General features: G+C 50.6%; 3 protein-coding genes across 3 annotated transcripts; 2 read left to right on the forward strand and 1 right to left on the reverse strand.

Annotated features, from left to right (window-relative positions):
• Positions 1-95: 95 nt before the first annotated feature.
• On the reverse strand, positions 96-3,799 carry LOC135402009 (T-cell surface glycoprotein CD3 epsilon chain). Its single transcript, XM_064634664.1, has 5 exons — positions 3,622-3,799; positions 1,884-2,108; positions 1,126-1,278; positions 684-730; positions 96-376 (listed from the first exon to the last, which is right to left on the reverse strand). The coding sequence occupies exons 1-5, from the start codon at positions 3,668-3,670 to the stop codon at positions 320-322; spliced, it is 531 nt and encodes a 176-aa protein (XP_064490734.1). The 5' UTR covers positions 3,671-3,799; the 3' UTR covers positions 96-319.
• A 912-nt stretch (positions 3,800-4,711) lies between these two features.
• On the forward strand, positions 4,712-9,843 carry MPZL2 (myelin protein zero like 2). The gene is made up of 6 exons (XM_064634662.1): positions 4,712-5,889; positions 7,188-7,354; positions 7,735-7,945; positions 8,192-8,336; positions 8,733-8,819; positions 9,352-9,843. The coding sequence occupies exons 1-5, from the start codon at positions 5,835-5,837 to the stop codon at positions 8,791-8,793; spliced, it is 639 nt and encodes a 212-aa protein (XP_064490732.1). The 5' UTR covers positions 4,712-5,834; the 3' UTR covers positions 8,794-8,819; positions 9,352-9,843.
• A 916-nt stretch (positions 9,844-10,759) lies between these two features.
• MPZL3 (myelin protein zero like 3) lies at positions 10,760-17,386 on the forward strand. Its single transcript, XM_064634661.1, has 6 exons — positions 10,760-10,883; positions 11,908-12,074; positions 12,489-12,699; positions 13,358-13,523; positions 14,386-14,449; positions 16,367-17,386. The coding sequence occupies exons 1-6, from the start codon at positions 10,823-10,825 to the stop codon at positions 16,391-16,393; spliced, it is 696 nt and encodes a 231-aa protein (XP_064490731.1). The 5' UTR covers positions 10,760-10,822; the 3' UTR covers positions 16,394-17,386.
• The last annotated feature ends 781 nt before the right edge of the window (positions 17,387-18,167 follow it).

The following is an 18,167-nucleotide window of genomic DNA, read 5'->3' on the forward strand; positions in this document are numbered from 1 at the left end:
CAGGGAGGCACTCAGGGCAGAAATTAAATGGGAGAGACAACCAGAGCATGCAACAGGAGCAGAGAGTGAGGGAAAAGGAGGCCAGGAACCAAGAGTGAGGCTGCAGTCCTTTAATGGGGAGGAAAACTTCTCTTGCCAATGCACGTTTCTGTTCCCTGGTGTCAAACCAAAGCACACCCCAGGGTGGGACAGCGGGTGCCTGACCTGGCTGACCCCCAAATGCCTCAGCAGAGCTGCAGAGCTGGCACTGAGCTGGGCAGCAGCGTTTAGCCCTTGTGCTGCTGGTTTCCACGGCTTCCAGCCTGTCATCCTGGGAATTTCAGAACCCCCTGGATTCCAGGCCTGCATACACTTCCCGCTGGCCTTTCCGGATGGGCTGTGGGATGGAGAAAGATGTTAGTTTGGGAATCCTTATCTTAGTCCACGCAACACACTGGGGAAAGCACAGCAGAGCAGGTGCAGCACTGCTGTGTGGTGTGTGCAGAGCACAGGGAGCTGCACTTCTGCTCCCAAATCCCTGTGGCAGCACCAGGAGAAGGCGCTCCACCCTCAACACCTTTTTTTCCTCCATTCCTGTGGGAGCTTGGAGCTTGATTGGATGCTTTGTCAAAGGATAAATGCTACCAATTCTCAGACCTTGCTCTCCCTCCCCAGCCAGCAGAGAGATGGAAAACACTCCATACCTCATAGTCCGGGTTGGGAACGGGGGGAGGACGCTGCATCTTCTGACCTGCAACAGAGGCACAGAGAGGTGATCCCTGGGATGATTCAGGTAACACAGCACAAGGGACTTCCATGATGATCCCAGGGCAATGGCATGAACCCATAGGTCAATTTGCATGGCTTTATTATGAGGTTAGAGCTTTCAAAGAGCCAGCTGCTGCCAGGAGCATCTGCCATGCAGGGTTGGCTCCAGCACAGCAGGGAAACAGGTTCTTATGGGCAGGAGGTTTGGCAAAGCAGCTGTTCCCATCCCATGCAAAAGGCAGGTGTGGGAAGCAGGAGGTTGTTTGGTGAGGTCTTGGAAGCTCAGGGAGAGCAGAGGATGCTCCCTCCCACAGTGGGAGCTTCCTGTAGTGCCCCGTGGCCACCACGGAGAGCAGAGATGCCTGAAATGGCTCTTACCTCGTGGCCGAGGGGCAGGACCGGGGCTTGCTCGCCCCTTCCTGTCTTTGCTGAAGTAGTAGACCAGGATCAGCACCCCCAGGGTGATGAGGAGATCCGCAGCAATGATCCCTGTGACCGTCAGGGCATCCAGCTCCTCGCAGTTGGCACACACTGCCAGGAGGAGAGATGGAGGTGCTCAGAGCTGGGCTGCCTTCCCTCCCAGCAGGAAAAGCCCAGGCCCCCCTCACCTGCTGGGTGCTGGCAGAGAGACACAGCTCTGGGTGGCAAGGAGAAAAGAGCAAGCAGAAAGGAAAGGGGAGATTCCTTTTGCCAAAAATGGGCTCTCAGACCCTCACAGATCGGGAAGGGTCTCAGCAACACCACGTTCACCCTCAGTGTGTCAGAAGGAAGAGTGGTCTTTCCGTAAAAGCACCAAGTGCTGAAGAATTCATCACGTTTTCAGGTAATCTCTTCCACTCGGTGTTTATTTTTCCTCGCTGTCTGTGCTCAGTTTTTAATTTGTTGGCACGTTTTCTCTCTTTGTTTTAAAGAGCAGCACAATTTCCAGCACAGACTGCTGGGCAGTGCCTTTCCCTCCCAGCCTGCTGATGGGGAACTTCCCTTAGGAAAACAGTGGTCCAGGAGACTCAAATATACAGTGGAACCAGCAGATTTGCTTGTCTGAATGCAGGTGTCTGGTGCCATTTGAGATGCCTTTAAGTATTTAATCTGAGCCCTGCAGGCTTTAGCCCATGGGCTGAGGGAGTTTCTCTCACCTCTGGCATTCAGGTACAGCTCATGGCTCGTCCCACTGGAGTCAGAAGAACAGCTCAGGTTGGCAGGAGAGCTGTCGTGGTCTGTTATAATGTACTTCCTCTCGTTGCTGGTGCCTGCTTTTCCCCCAGTTGACTTCCACACTACGTCATCCTCGGTCAAGGGACATGTGATTGTCACCGTGGTGCCCGAAATCTCCACCAGGAATTCTTCACTGGCAGACAGGCCTACGAGAAAGGAAACCAAGGGGAAAACTCAAATATTCCCATCTGGTTTTTAGTCCTCAGCCGTGAGGCTTCTGCAGACCTTATATCATATAGTTAAGAATGCTGGTAAAATTCATTTACCCTCCTGTGCTTCACCTGCAAAGAGAATAAGGAGTGTTAAAAAGTCAGCTGCTTGGAAAAACCCAGCCCTGCTTGGGAACCACTGGTAATAATTAAGGGCAATTTATGACTGCCAATTTTTCCATCAGCGAGATCACTATCAATAATGAACAGCGAATTTTTCCTAGTCTACAATGTTTTCAAAATTCAAATGTTTCTATTTGACTTTCAGTCCTCCCTTGTGAGGCATATTTGGTCTTTTGATCACACTGAGTAGTTAAGAACAATGGTAAAATACAGTTACCCTGCTGAGCTGTGGTGCCGACTACAAAAGAAAGAATAAGAAGTGTTAAGTAGTTGAGTTTAGCTAGTGATATCATAAACCTTTCCTACTTCCAGGGTATCCTTTCCGAACTCAGCTGCTCGAAAGAGATGTTTATGATCCTGTATTCGTGCTAAAGGCAGCAGAAATAGTCTGTTTGTGGCACAGGACGTTGTTTTGAAATTAAGCCTTTTCCCTTGGAAGCCATTTTTAACACAGACTAACACAGAATGGAAACTTGAATCATTTTCCGACCCAGTTTAGAAAAAGGGTTCTTATTGCAAGCTGTACACCCCAAACTGTGCCTTATTATCATGGAGCAAAGACTGCTGGAAAATCCTCCCTGGTTTCTGCAGTAAGAACCCTGTGAACTCACTGGAGGGTGGGACCCTGACCCTTGATTTAACACTGTAAAACAGTTTATTTCGGTGATTTTTCTGTCCTGAAGGAAACAATCAGCTCCATGGGAGTCTCCGGAGCTGGAATATTAAAGAAACCGTTTTTAGGAGGTGTGGATCAGACTTGTGATTTCCTTTAAAGACGTTTGTCAATAGAGTAAGGTAAATAAATAATCATAGATTTGAAATGTTACAGACAAAGGACTTGGCTGGAAAGAAGGTGATCTGATGCTTTTTTCTTTATATAGGTGAATTTAAATTTGAAAAAAAACCAGGCCATTGCTAAACCAGATGTTTTCTACCTTCTCAAAGGTTAGCAGTTGGTATTTGCAGCACATTGTCAGAGTAGTTGTAGTTTTATTGTAGTATGTCTCAAGTAATTATCTTCCAAACTCATCTCATTGTTACCAGCTTTTTTTAGAATCTTTACAGATCCTCTGCACTTCATCCTAAAGCAGCTGCTCCATTCAGACTGGTAAGGTGGAAATTCCTACCACAAATGGATATCCCACCAAGTCTGAACTGAAGTAGTTACCCATGATCACAAAACGGTTTAAGAAAAGTGCATGAAGTGGATAAAGCATAAAAATGAAACTAAGACAACAGAACCTCAGAGATCGCACTGCACGAAGCTCCAACCCTGGTGCCTGAAGTTTGGAGATCCAACCCTGGTGCCTGAAGTTTGGAGACTCACCTGCCCAGAGCAGGAGCCCCAAGAGAGGCCAGGACGGCTCCAACCTCATCCTTGTGTCCCTCCTTGTCTTGCTCTTCTCTACCACATCACACGGGCATCGCTGCGGGGCACGACAGGGCACGGCGGCTTCTCGAGGCCCTCTTACAGGAAAGGGGCCCAGGATCCTTTCCCAGAATTGTCCCCAGCAGTGCTGGGGGGACTCCCCGTTCCCAGGGACACGAGAGAGCAGCCGAGGCAGCCCCGGGACACGTGTGGGGAAATGAGCCCAGGTCAGGAAGTGCAGAGGCTCAAAAGGTCTGCACAGGACGTCACTGCCAGTGAGGGGTGGCTGCTCTGCACTAGCCTGGCCAAGCCTCAGGACAGCTCTTGGAGCTGCTCTGGGAGCAGCAGGAGGAACGAGCCAGGATTAGATTTGCCATCAGGACCTTCCTGGCAGCTTTTGGGATTGAGTGTCTCTGCGGTTCAGGCTGCTGCAAACAACTCCACAAAGAACCATGGAATGGTTTGGGTTGGAAGGGACTGTAAAGACCGTCCAGTCCCACCCCCTGCCATGGGCAGGGACACCTTCCACCAGCCCAGGTTGCTCCAAGCCCCGTCCAATCTGGCCTTGGGCACTTCCAGGGATGGGACAGACACAGCTTCTCTGGGCAACCTGTGCCAGGGCCTCACCAACCTCACAGGGAGGAATCTTTTCCTAATATCTAATCTGAACCTCCTCTCTTTCCGCGTGGAAGTGGCCGGGCCCCACTAGAGGGGGCTCCTGCCCCGGCCAGGACTGCAAGGAGGGGATGATCCCTGCAGACCCGGGCTGGGGGCAGGCACAGACCGCCCATGGCACCGGGGCAGGGGGATCTCAGAGCTCCTCTGCTGCGCTGGGAAGATTTTGAGAAACTCATCTCTCATCTCGTTCCCGAGAACCCGAAGGAATTTCCCTTTCCATCAGGGATGCTGGCACGGACACAGCAGGAACACTCTGCCTGCCCAGCCCACAGAGGAGGCAGAGCTGCTCCAGTGTGGTGAGAATCGTGGGGATTTGGGGGCACAGGTCCAGGGCAGACATTCCAAGTCACCCAAATCTCTCTCCTTCCACAGGGCTCTCTGCGTTCTGCACCTGGCACACACCTCGAGGGACTCCTTCCCAGACGCCTGGAGGATGGAGCTGGCTCCTCACCCCTTCCCAGGAATTCACCATTTACTGACATGGCTAATCCCAGTGTTGTGGGCCCTGTTTCATTTACTGGTGTGCTCTCTTTGGTTGTCAGAGCTTTCTTTTAGTTATTTCAGTTTCAAAATGAGACATCAGATAAATTAGGTTGCTAGTGAGTGTGAGAGGGACACGTTTGAAACAAGTTGAAGATTATTAAAAGTCTGCAAGCAAAGATGGGAGCAGACCCTCTCCCCAGTCCTGTGCAGAAATAGGAAGTGAATGCAAATTGGCTGCTAAGGAGCTGCCTTGCAAGTGCTTTAAACACAACCAGAACAACCCCCAGCCTGATATTTATCCCGGGTGGCAATGGAAGAGAAGGAGATGATGTTTTGGAATGGCAACTGAATGGAAATCTGGGGAGATGCAGTGATGAAGGGTTAATACAGGGCCAAATTATTCCCGTGAAAACAGAGATACTTGGTGTCTCAGAGCCATTAGGAGAGGCGTGTTAGCAGGCACAGTCTCTGTGCTGTACTGTAGGTATCTGTGGGACACTTCCATCCTCTGGATTTGTGCCCACACTGCTGCCATAGTCTGGTTCGGGTTGTTCTTTTTGGACTCTTTTCAGGTTTGGGTTTTTTTGCCAAACAAACGGCCCTCATTCCTTTGAGCCATCTACAAACACCTTCGGGCAAATTTTCTTTTAGGAGCACAGCTACCTCCCACAAGAGGGGAGTGGTTTCAGGTGGAAGCTGGGAGGAGGAAAGGTTGCAACACAAAAGAGCAAAGGAATATGGGAGGGAGAAGAAATTAATCTTACCGTGAGAATCTCACTGTTTTACACCCAGAAGTGCCCGGTGCTGCCACACCTTCCCACGGTGCCCGGGCAGGCAGTGCAGACTCCAGCACTGAGAGCACTGAGAGCACCCTTGGCCTTGCAGGCCAAGCTGGGAGGAAGGAATTGGCCTTGCTGTGCTGGGAAGACTTTGAGAAACTCATCCTCCACCCAGTTTTCGAGAAGCAGAAGGGAATTTCTCTGGCACGGGAGCACGGCCGGGTGTCCCCGATGCGCGGCCGCGCCTGGGCGGGTGCTGTGCTCGTCCTCGGGGCGCAGCTCCCAGGTAAGGAAAGGAAACCTCCCTGCCTGGCCTCGCTGCCATCCTGCCTCTCCTCTCCCCATCCCTTACATTAGAAGGCAGAGACTTTGCTCCCGTCCCTGTGCTGCGGTTCTTTCTGTCCGGGGTTCGCTGGCAGTGACACGACGTGGTTGAGTCTCTTCTCGGACAGGTTTAGGCGTGTTCGAGCTCCTCCTGAGCTCGGGTTACGACGGCTTTCTTTTTCTCTCCTGACGGGAATCTGAACTTTAGAACTTTAGTCCAAGACTTTTTTTTTTTTTTTTTTTTTTTGCTACCTTTGTTCCTAAACAATCAGAGATTGTTCAGGAGCCCCGGGTTCGGATCCTTTACGCAGCAACAATTCCAGACTGACAGTAAACTCGCTTGAATTTTCAGTGGTTTATATCAGAACACTGGATTTTAAGAATAGCACGTCCTCCTTTCCCAAATGCATCAGCTCACGGATGTAATCTGTCTTGAAAAAAAAAGTGCTTTAGACTTATTTCCCACAGTTTTTCTTTTTTAAAGGAGTTTAAAAGATTTGGCACTGAATCTTCGGATGAGAAACATGATCTCTGCCAGTGAAGCTTTTCAAATGCGAATACCTTTAATGTTTTCAAAATATTTTCCCCTTTGAGATAAGAGATTATTTGAAAGGAAGTCTTTGGTTATAAATTACTTTCAAACACGTCTTTATTATAAAGCCAGATTTTACAACCTTAGATAAGCTTTTTTGGCTTGGATCATACAGGGGCAAGTTAACTTCCTAAAGTGACAGGAAATGATTAATAATTTTTTTCTTTTTCACCGGAACTCCTTTGGTTTTCCTATTTTTCATTTTCCTCCTTTCTGTGCCTTGCTGGCACACTTATTTTTGAAGCAGCAGCTGTGCTGGTTTGGTTAACAGAGGATGTTTCTTTGCCACATTTACCTTGAGGATTTCCTCTAGAGTTCTTCAGCCTGACTGTATTTGACCACAGTTGTCCAGCTGGGCTGTTAACCCTCTAACAGGCCCTTCCTCCATCAGTAAGAGCAGTTTTCACCGTGCTGAGAGTACAAAGTGTATAAAGAAAGTTCTAGCATGGGAAATAGCCATTGTTTGCTGGGTCTCAGCAGTCGAATTTTAATGGCAGGACTGATTTTCCCAAGAAATCTGCAGGATCACCCACTGAGGAATTATCTCTGTGCCCCAGACAATTATTTCCAGGACTAGATAAGGCTCAGACTACACACCGATAAGGAGCAGTGATGAGTTCACACCTCGGCAGTGATTATGGCCTCTCACCCCCCTGTTTTCCCCGCAGCACTTTGGCTGGCAGCAGCAGTGGAAGTTTACACCTCGGAGGAGGTGGTTGCTGTGAACGGCACAAACCAGCGGCTCAAATGCACCTTCTCCAGCAGCAGCCCCGTCAGCCCCCAGCTCTCAGTGACCTGGAACTTCCAGCCCGAGGACCTGAGCTCCCACGAGCCGGTGAGTTGAGATCTTTACTCTCCATTTCAGACTGGTTTGCCCCAACAAACCTGTCCCAAGGCCCAGCACTGGATGAGCCCAGTGGGGATGGGCACCCACACCCGAGACCCACAGCTCTGGGCACTGGGGCCTTTCCTCTGTCACCTGTCACAACTAACTTGAGCAGTGAGGTCTGTTTATAGACCCTGGCTGAAGAACCTTCTCATGCTCAGTTTTGGGTGATGGGGGTTGAACTGTTTGTGGCCTGATGAACTATTTGTGCTTGCTGACACCTCAGCCCTGTCTTAGCTGACACCCTGCACCCGGCAGGACTTGCAGGGCACAGGAATCTCCAAGGTCCCCCCCAGCCCAGGCCATTCGTGTGTCTGTGATCCCTGCAGGTGTTTTACTACCTGAAGGAGCCCTACAAGCCGCCCTCGGGGCGGTTCAAGGACCGGGTCACCTGGGATGGGAATGTGGAGCGTAAGGACGTGTCCATCATCATCTGGAACCTGCAGCCCACCGACAACGGCACCTTCACCTGCCAGGTGACCAACTGGCCAGATGTTTATGGCTCCATCGGGGAAGTGCGACTCCGGGTCGTGCAGAAAGGTGAGAGGCCAAGAACCACCCCCCAGAGGTCTTGTGAACTTCACCAGCTCCCAGTTTCCCAGTTTGGGAAAACTATGGTAGAAAAAAGGGTTGTAAGTGTAAAGCACGAGGGTGGTTAATGGATACAGGGGAAAAAAGGAGCCCAAGGAAAGGTTCTGTTCACAGATGGAGGTTCCCAGCTTCATTCCTCCTGCCACAGCCCCCCCTGTGTCCCTCTGGTTCATGTCCCTGTCTCTCTCCACGCAGTGAGTTTCTCAGAAATCCATTTCCTGGCCGTGGCCGTGGGATCTGCTTCTGTCCTGATGATCGTGGTGGTGTTGGCTGTGATTATCTGTCGACAGCGACGCCAGAAAGCGCAGGAGAAGAGGACTGGGGCGTCAGACACTGAACTGTAAGGACAGAGGAGGGAGGGAAGGGCTCCTGGGAAAGCTTGTCAAATGGAATTACTGGCTTGGCCCCTGCACTGGGCATCTACAATGCAAAGCTGCCAACACAATTAGCAGCAATTGGCTGCGTGTTTGCAGGCAGAGCAGAGCCCCAGGATGAACCAGCTTTGCAGTCCTCCCTTGGCTCTTGCCCTTCACAGTGGCTCCTCATTCCTGTGGTGGTACTTGGCAGGTGACCCCCGTCCCCTGGGCCTGGCACTGTGGTCACCATACGTGTAACACACCCATCTCACCATGTGACCCCTTATCTGTGCCATGTGTGACTCAGGTCCTGCTGCTCAGGGTATCTGACACTCAGCTGGGCTTTTTTTCTTTTTTTCCCCCCTTTCTTTTAATAACAGTAAAGAAAAGGAGAGCCTGAAGATGAGAGAAGAAAAGGAAGCCAGTCCATTAGAAGACTAAAGGTCTAATTGGTGTATACAATGCAGGTATCCATCTCTAATTAGTGTCTTGGTGTTATTGGGGACTTTCTAAGACAGATTTCCTCAGGTATTTCACTGCTATTCCAGTCAACAGGCCATGGGGGCCATAAGCAGAAAGAGCTGAGGCCACAGTAACACTTTGCTGTTGGGGATCCTTCAGGAGACTCACAGCTGAACAGGGAGTGGAGAGAAGCTGCCTCTTAAATGTACAGGAGATTTCTCCCTAGTGTCGAGGATCATTTGTAGGAAAGCTGTTGTCGCTGCTTCCCATGGCATTCCTGCTTTGTGGATAAAGAGGAATGAATTAGTTTCCTTTTGCCAGTTTTGAATGCTGCTTTTTTACTCATTTAATCTCTATTGTTTAAAAATTGCTGCAGGAAGGCTGGAGCTGTTTCCATATTTGCTGGCTTTGCTTAAACATTTCAGGGTAACTTTTACCCGCTCGGTTTCTGAGGTCAGCAGTTGCCTCCATTATTTTTGTTTTCAGCAATAACCCTGAGTAATGAATGTTTGTTTTTCTTATAACCTTTCTTCTTAGGTACTTCCAAAGCAGACGGTGAAAGCTTGTAATTTGGGCTGTTAGAACAAAGGCGAATTACAGACGCCCCACGCTGTGAGTGTGGTACCTCTGCTCCACCTGAAAGTCTGGCAAGGAAAGAGGGTGACACTGCACGAGTTGTGAATTCCCTCCAGCAAAGCAAAGCAGGAGGAACTTGCCCCACGAACGAGGAACTTCACCTTCACACCCGCAGAATGTGAAGAAAGTTGCTCTGGAGATGAAAAAACGCCAAAAGATTTGAACAAAGCACCAAGATGTCTGACTGAGCGAGGATTTGGAAGTGTTTGAGCAGATGCACTCTTGCACCTTAAAAATCACAACCTGCCTTTGTGTTGCCCTGTTTTTCCTCCCCTGAGATCCTCCCTGGCATCACGAAAACAGAGACTGACCAGAGAGGGAGCAGAGGAGCAGCCAGTTGCTTCCACAAGTGTACTTTAAATCTCTTTTTTACTTTAAATGGACTGTGTTAGAGCTGGGCAATGTGTGCTGTTTGTTATTAGGGTAACATTCACCAGTCAGTGTGGTTTTCACATCCATCTCTTGCAGCTTTGGGGGGTTTTGTAACTCTGGGGGGGTTGAGGTCACTTCCTTCTGTGGCTCCCCTCCTTTTCCTTCTCCCACTCCCAGCACTGCCCCATGTTCCCTTTAGCTCCAGCCCCCTCATCCTTTCTCTCTAAGCCAGGAAGCTTCTTTCCCCCACTGTCACAGGCACCCCAGAATTTTGTCTAGCAGTGTCTCTGAGCTCAGAGACATCCCTGAGCAGGTGATGCTTGGTGGTGCGAGGTCCCACTCAGTGTGGTGCTGCAGCAGAAGGGGATTGGGATTCCAAAACAGCAGCAATATCCCACTTCTTCCAAGTGCTGTCCATTGCCCAGGTGACCCCCACACCTGCACTCACTCAGCCCGTGCCCTGTACTCACACAGGCTTAATTAAGGGGCTTAATTAAGGCAAAGGAGGCCCCAGCTGGTGGATCCTGCAGAGCTGTAACGGTTTTTAACCAGCCCCAGGTGAAACCTGTTGTGATATTTAACGAGCCCCAAATCAAAACAGAGCCCTGTTTGTTTGAAGAGTGCCTTTATGGCTTTATAACCTGTAACGTGCTGGCCACGTTACCTGTCTGGGTGTTTGCATTTTCAACCACCTGTGTCACAAATAAAGGCACTTTGCTGAGAGCTTCGATGGTGAGTAGGGGGGCTGTGACCCGGGACCCCCCCCCCGGCTCCAGGCACCTCAAACGAGCGGGTTTGCACCCAAAAAGTGCCGAAGAGGCATTTAGGGGCCGACCCCGACACGGGGCTGGGGAGTTCGGGGTGTCCGGACCCTCCGCTCAGCCCCCGGATCGGCCGCGCGGCCGCCCCAGGTGTGCCCAGGTGGGGCGGCCATTTTGGGGCTGCCCCGCCCTCACCTGCGCCAGGTGAGCGCCATGTTCCGGGGCTGAGCCCAGCAGGGATGCGGCTCCCGGGGGCCGCCGGCTGTCTCCTCCCGCGGGGGGTCCTGCTGCTGCTGCTCGGTACCGGGGCGCTCCGGGGGCTGCGATGGGACGGGACGGGATGGACTGGGACGGGATGGGATGGACTGGGACGGGACGGGACGGGAGCAGCGCTGCCCGCGGTCCGGTCGGGGAAAGGGGGGGGTCCCGCGTGGGAACCGGGCGGGGAGCGCCCGGGATGCGGCTCCGAGGGCAGCGGATGCTCCGGGGGGTGGTGGATGGTCCGTGGAGCGGTGGGAGGTTCGGGAAGGGCTGTCTCGGGGCGGTGGGTGCTCCGGGGGATGGTGGGAGGCTCGGGAAGGGCTGTCCGGGGGCGGTGGATGGTCCATGGGGCGGTGGGGGGCTCGGGAAGGACCGTCCCGGGGCGGGGGTGGCCGCGGGTGGCTCCGGCCGCGCCGTGCGGGGCGCTGGGAGCGGCGGGGAATTATAAACCCCTTCCTACTCCTTCGGAGCCCGCCCAGCAGCGGAATAAGGTGCGACCATCAGGGCAGAACTTCCTGCCCAGTGTTCCCGTCTCCTCCTTCCTGAGCCAGGAGCGGGAGGTTTGGGAAGGGCAGGAGGTGAGCGATGCTCCGCTGAGCGCTGTGCGGGCCGAGCCCCGCAGCGGGTGAGCCGGGCAGGAGGGACTGCACACGCTGGAAACGAGAACGGAGAGCACTTATTGCTGCGGGGTGACTCCTGACCCCGGTGCAGGGGGAATTAAGGGGCTGTGGCGAGACACACAGAGCCGAAATTGCCTTAAAGTAAAGGTGCCTTAAAGTAAAGCACCTAAAGCTGGGACTTCGGAACTCGTCAGAGAGGCATCTGATCCCTTTTCTCAGCTCTTTATCTCCACATCTAAATATAAGCAGGCTCCAGCCCTGCAGAGAGTAGGTCATGGGCGTTGTCTGCTTTCCTTCAAATTTCCTTGTGGAGGATGTCATTATTGCCCTGCTTTAGCCTTTGAATTGTTGTTGACCTGCACGTGTGTTGATACTTTTGGGACATCAACACTCCTGTGCCTCGCTGGTAACTTAATCCTTGCCTTTTGTGCCTGTTCCATCAGGTGTCTGCAAGGCTCTTTGCCTGGAAATTAAAGCCAGTCCTAAAGTGACGGCTGTCGTGGGTGAGCAAGCCCTGCTGAAATGCTCCTTCAAATCCAGCTCCCCCATCACTGAGAGCCTCGTGGTGTACTGGACATACCGACCCCTCACTGGGGGCCAGATGGAGACAGTAAGTGGAACAGGGAGTCTCACCAGGCCTCTGTGCCTGCTGAAAATCTGAATTTTCTGTTTGCTTTACTGAGCTGCTGCATCACTTTGTGGTTTGGGACTCATTGTCACTTTCTGTCCCATGTGAAATTCCTTTGGTGTCCTTTGGGGAAAAATATTCTACATAAATGCAAAATAGCATAATGATGATAAAGCAGATGAGTTTTGGGGGTTGCTACAAGTGCTGCATTGTGCACTGTAGCCATAGTATGACTGTAAAGATCTGATTGGTAGCTTTATTTCTCTTGCGTAGGAAGTATTCTTTCTGACCTTTTAATGTGTATTCCTTTATGATTTCAATCCAGAAAAGCAATTTCTCTTTGCTTTCTTGGATGAGTGTTTTATTGGCACAACTATTGCCTTTGCCTCCTTTTAGGTTTTCCATTACCAGTCCGTTCCATACCCAACAACAGTGGGAAAGTTCAAAGACAGGATATCCTGGGTCGGGAATGTTGCCAGCGGTGACGCTTCCATCGCTCTCCGGAGCCCCGAGCTGAGTGACAACGGGACGTTCTTCTGCAGTGTGAAGAATCCTCCAGACGTGTACCACAGCATCCCCCAGACTGTGCTGGAGGTTACAGAGAGGGGTAAGGCTCCATTTCCATGGCTTGGCCTCATCTGTGGGACAGAGCTGCACTGTGGCTTTGTCGGGATCCTGGGAGTCTGAGCATCACATGGAAAATGTTCCCTGGAGTTCCATGTTAAACTTTCAGGAAGAGTCACCTCAGCCCTGCCTTCTCAGCTCAATACATTGAGAGCTGTTGAATTTATTTGGGGCAGGAGGGGACAGAGGGAGCTGTGGTGATAACCGAAATCAAAAGTGTCCCCTTTGCTCAGCACTTTCAGCCTCCCCATATTGCAGTGGAACAAGTTAAACGATGAGGAAATATTGGCCTAAAAATAACACCCACATCACAAGCACTGACTGTCAGTAACACTCAATTCCTCATCTGCCCTGCGTGCCAGACCTGCCCCAAATGTGCAGCTCAGGCGTGCTGATGGAACTGTGCCGTGACCTGCCTTCCTTTGTAGTTCTTTGCATCTGAAGCGCCCGCCCGGGCTGGGTTTGTGACAGGAGTCCCACAGATTTGGTGGCAGAGATGGCTGTCTGCAATCTGCCAGCACTGTGCTTCACGTGAGAAGGCCACCGAGCTGTGTCCTCTGTTTGTCCCAGAGGCTGGGGAGGGCTCTGTCTCCCTTTCTTTCCCTGTGTTTCCCTGCTGGAATGCCGGTGTCTCCCCGCAGGGCTCTCCTTCCGGCTGACCTCGGCAGCCCTGCTCTCCTTGTCCGTGTTTCTCCCTTCCACCGTCGTGGTCGTTCTGCTGCTGGTGAGGATGGGAAGGAAATTCAGAGTGCTGAAGGAGAAAAAGAAAGGTGGCTACAAGAAGTCTTCCATCGAGGTGTCTGATGAGTAAGTTCTGGCTGCAGCCCAAAGCCTGTCCTTCCACTCTGGCCTGTCAGCACAGGCCAGGGGATGGTTCCTCCACTGTCCTCCGTCACACAGCGCTCAGTGTCTGTGGTTCAGTCACTGGTTCTGCTTCTCCATGAGCACCATTCAGCACTCAGAAAGCTTTGGGAGATCCCCAGGCTGGGGCATGAATCACGTGCTGTACATCCCCTTTTTCTGTCGTTCGTGTGAGCCGTGGAACAGAAGCAGTTCAGGGTTAGCCAGTCTTTCACTTCTGTAATGGGATTTATTTCGGCCTGAGTCAGCAAGAGATTTTGCCTACGTGGGCTTTATGTGTTGCATTTTGGTATGAAGTGTCCATAACATCAGAACAGACCCAATAATGCTCCCTGGTTCCCCTGTGATGGCCTGAGCAGAGGTGCCAGGTACTGAAGGAGCCTTGGAGACTGAATTCCCCTCTGCACTGGAGAGGATTCCGCTCTGGAAGGGTCAGTAGTGAGAACAGCCAGGTAACAGTGCTGCTGCAGGAGCTGCACCTGGCTCTGCCATGAATCCAGGACTGCAATCCACTGCAGAGTGAGGTTTTACTGCTTTGTTTCAGTGTTCTGATTGGAATTTTGAGATTCCCCAGCGAAATAGCAGCTCTTGTTTTCTTCTTTGTGGCACTGACGTGAAATATCTGCCTTCAGAACGAGGGGCCTGACAGCCTTTATTCTCTTTGGGTTTGCTGTGCAGAATCAAAGGCTTTTCATCACGATGAAAAAACCTTTGATTCCGTGTGGTGTAAATAGAATTCAGAGCCTGTAGGACTTATCAGTGTGTTTTGGGAGGAAGAGTCCAACCTAATCCCGTGCCTTTTCTGCAGGCCTGAGCAGACAGAGAGCGCGGGCTGCTCCGGGAAACTCAGGGCGTGGTGTCTGAACTGTGTGGTAAGTGAAAGCTGGTGTTTTCACTGTGGTTTTGCCAAATTTGATGCTCACAGGAGGTGCTAAGGAGGTGGAGCTTGTCATAACCCCTCTGGATGTCCAGGAGGTGTCCCAAACAGCTGGGCTTGAGCTCCTTGTTTTGTCTCGAGATCCACCAAATTGATTTTTCGTGTGACTTAATTGAAACCAAAGCTGTGGCTTTAAGATGAAAAACCAGAATTTGAGTGCAAGCTGCTGTGTAGTTTGTCTGAAGGCCCTGCAGGACCAGGCTGGGGGCTGGCAGTGCTGTGGAGGGGAAGGGAGGCAGGGACACCCCGATGCCCTGTGCTCCTTGCAGAGGAGGTGCAGCCCTGCTGCTCTTCTGGAGACCTTCCTCCTTTAACTGTTTACATTGCAACAGAATGTTTCTAAACCCCTGTGGTTTGTTTGTTTCTTTGTGGCTTTTTGTTTGTTGTGCCTTGTTGTGTGTTGTTGTCTTCTAACTCTGCTGGTTCCCTTCCTACCCATGAGCAGCTCCTGTGAATCAGGAGCCTTGTGCTGACAGTACTGAGTGTTTTGCCACCTGCTGTCCTTGTTTTGTGTGAGTGCTGTGTGCTGGGATCAGCAGCCACAGCCACCAGTGTGGCACATTCCAGAGTAATTTGAGTGTTTTCATTTTTTTTCCACGGTGTCCTGTAGAGCAAACTGACCTGAGGCACCTTTACATCTCTTATACACAGCCAGGACATATGCTAAGGAGTATTTAAATATGTGTTGCTTCATTCACTATTCTAATGCCAGCGATTTAAAATGTCCTAAATGCATGAGCCTTCAGACAGGCGTGTGCTGATGGTTTCTGTTAGATACAGAATGGAAAACAAGCAATTATGTAAGTTAAATATTAAATATTTACATTTCTACATAAGACACAGCAGTTACAAGCCAGCAGTGTTGGGAACAAGGGTTTGGAGAGGTGCAGAAAGTAGGAAATGCTTTGTGCCAAAGGGGAAGTGGCCTTAGAGGTGGAAAGGTGACATGCTGGGAAGCAGGGAGGGACCAGGTGGAGAGATGGGAAAGGATGGAGCCCCAGCTTGGTGACAGAAATGCTGTCAGGCAGTGGGAGATCTCAAAAGTTGAAAAATGTCTTCTCATCCTTTGAGAGGAGTCAAATTGGAGTGATATAATCCTGCTGCTCTCACGTTGAGGATTTTGTCTGATTTGATTCTCTGCTCTGACATTGAAATACTTGTCTGATCAGGTGGCTGAGAATCCTGCTGCACTCACCTTAATGATTCTGCATTTCTGAGGTTTCTGTAATGTGCTTTTTCATGCTTAATGTGTTACCAAACAACTGAAATTGCAAAGCCATTGAAAAACCTCTTTGGGCTCAAAGTGACTGGAGAGTCAGTGAGATTTCCCCTGTGGAGCTGAGGAGTTTGAGTGAGTTCAGAGCTGGGAGCTGCAGATCTGGCTCGAGGGGACGCCAGCAAATGTCTCCTGTGGTTGGAATTACAGACGACTGGGCTCTGAAAATAAGTGGTTGCTGTAGCTGAAAAAACAATAATTTGTGCTGCTCTCTGCAGGGATTGGTGGTGCTTCTGCTTTGTGTTGCACTTTATGGCTCATCTTTGGTTTGAACTTCAGCTGCTGCTTCTCTTCAAACACCCTTGATGTGCTGGTTATATTGTGGTGGTTGGTCTGTGTGTCTGTGAGGAGTCAAACAGATTCAGCTGCAAGTGCTTATACATACATATATGTACATTTACATACATTTTTACCAGTGTTTGTGCCAGTCCTCTGGCCTGCTCAAGCACAGCAGCACTTTGGGAAGCGTTCAGGCTCCTGTCAGAAGCCCAGCAGGCTCAGCATTCTGCTGAACTCATGACTTGACTCATGTCTCCACACACAGTCTCAATTTTTCTCCCCATGCTCCCTGTTTAGGACACGGATGAGGAAGATCTATACTGATGAAAGGCTGAATCTGTGGAGAAAGAACAAAATGGCAGCACTGAAAACCAGGGCCAGGTACTTCCGAAGGCTGCTGGACAACCAGTGCAGGTGGAAGGATGTGCTCTGCTCTTGGTAGATTGGAAGAACGATGCTGCTGGGATAATTCACTTCTATTTAATAATGATTTTTAAAAAATCCTTCTAATTTATTGGGGAAAAGGGAAATCTCTTCAGTTCACTTGTGCAGTGCCTACAGAAGCCTCAGTGCCTGCAGCTGCCCAGGCTGTGTCCTCCCAGCCCTCTGCCATCGTGTCTTGGTTCACTTGCAAATTTTTTGACTTTTTGGTGACATCCCTCCTTTCCTGAGCCCTTGAAATGGAATTTCCTGAAGGACAGGCTGCTCCAGAGTTCTCTAGGCTGCTCATCTTTGGGGACTGGTGACGTTTATTCTCAGTTTTTTTGGAATGTATTTGCTGATGCTCAAACCTGTTTGATGAAGGGTTATCTGCCATCCTGGGAGCGAAGAGAACCTACTGCTTTTTGACTATTTCTTGGTTTAATCAGCTGCATCACTGGCTACATCTCCTTCTCCTTGTAGAGGTGAAGCACAATTCATAGAAAACAAACCTTTTTTTTTAATCAGAAGTGCAAATGGGGACTCTGTATCTGGGGACACACAACCCCATCTACCTCAACCATGGACTTGAGCACTGCCCAAACCATTGTTCTGTTTGCAGTAGTTGTTTTCTTCCTCTCCTGGGTACCATTTTAGGGAAATGGCCAATCATGCAGCATTGCTTCCCCTGAAGGAAGAGCATTTCCTCTTTCACCAACCTCGTCCCTTAATGAATGACAAAGAGCAGTGGAATCCATGTCTGCTGAATCCCTAAAGAGCTGCTGTTTGCTGCTTCCTTCCCCTCTGTGACACTGGTCAAATATTCTCCTTTTACAGGTGTGGTGCAATTTTACTGCTGATATTGATGTGCCATTACGAATAAACTGCTTTATTTCATTTTGGCCCATGGATAACTTTATTTGGTTAAATATAATTGAACTCATAAAACTGCCGCCCCAAGTTGCTGCTTGGGTATAAAAATTGTCTTGTGGTGATGGGTAAAGGGAACAGATTTAACCCAAAAGGGAACAGGTACCGAGTCCCCCCTTTGGCAGCTCTGTGGTGGCTGCAAGTTTCAGGTGTGTGAGGTTCCTGACTGAGAAGCAGGTCAGCTGTAGATTTGCATCTCCAGATGGAGAAATACATTTTTCTCCTGCCTACTATAAAGTAATATTTAAAATGTTTGTGCTTCCTGGTGACACAATGCCTCTGTGGGCCAGAAGTTTCCTGAGAAAGGCTGCTGGTGGGATTATGCAGCCTGGAGGAAGTGGCTTTGTTGTTCCACTCTCAGAGGTCACACATCACGCAAGTTCTTGGGGAAAATGAAAGACTTGTTTGCTGCAAAGTGTTTGCCTTCAGCTGGGACTCCTTTGCAAACAACAGGCTGGACCCTGGGCAAAGCTTTCTGGTGCAGAGCTGAAGTGCCCCCTCGGAGGCAGACTCTGCACTGAGTGATGTGCAGGCTGAGTGAGGCTGAGCTTTCTCTTGCTCTGTCAGCCATGTGGAAATCCCTTGGTGTGCCATGAAAGCCACAGATACTGGAATGGAGAACAGGAGTTGCTTTGGTGTTTCAGAGAAAGAGGAAGGGTGAAAACGGGCTCCCCGAGGGCCTGGGGGGTGTGCAGGGGATTGAATCAGTGGCTGGGGGTGTTTCTGAAGGGAACAGCTGTGACAGGGG

The sequence above is a fragment of the Pseudopipra pipra genome, chromosome 23 (genome assembly GCF_036250125.1).
Source record: "Pseudopipra pipra isolate bDixPip1 chromosome 23, bDixPip1.hap1, whole genome shotgun sequence".
Classification (NCBI taxonomy): domain Eukaryota; kingdom Metazoa; phylum Chordata; class Aves; order Passeriformes; family Pipridae; genus Pseudopipra; species Pseudopipra pipra.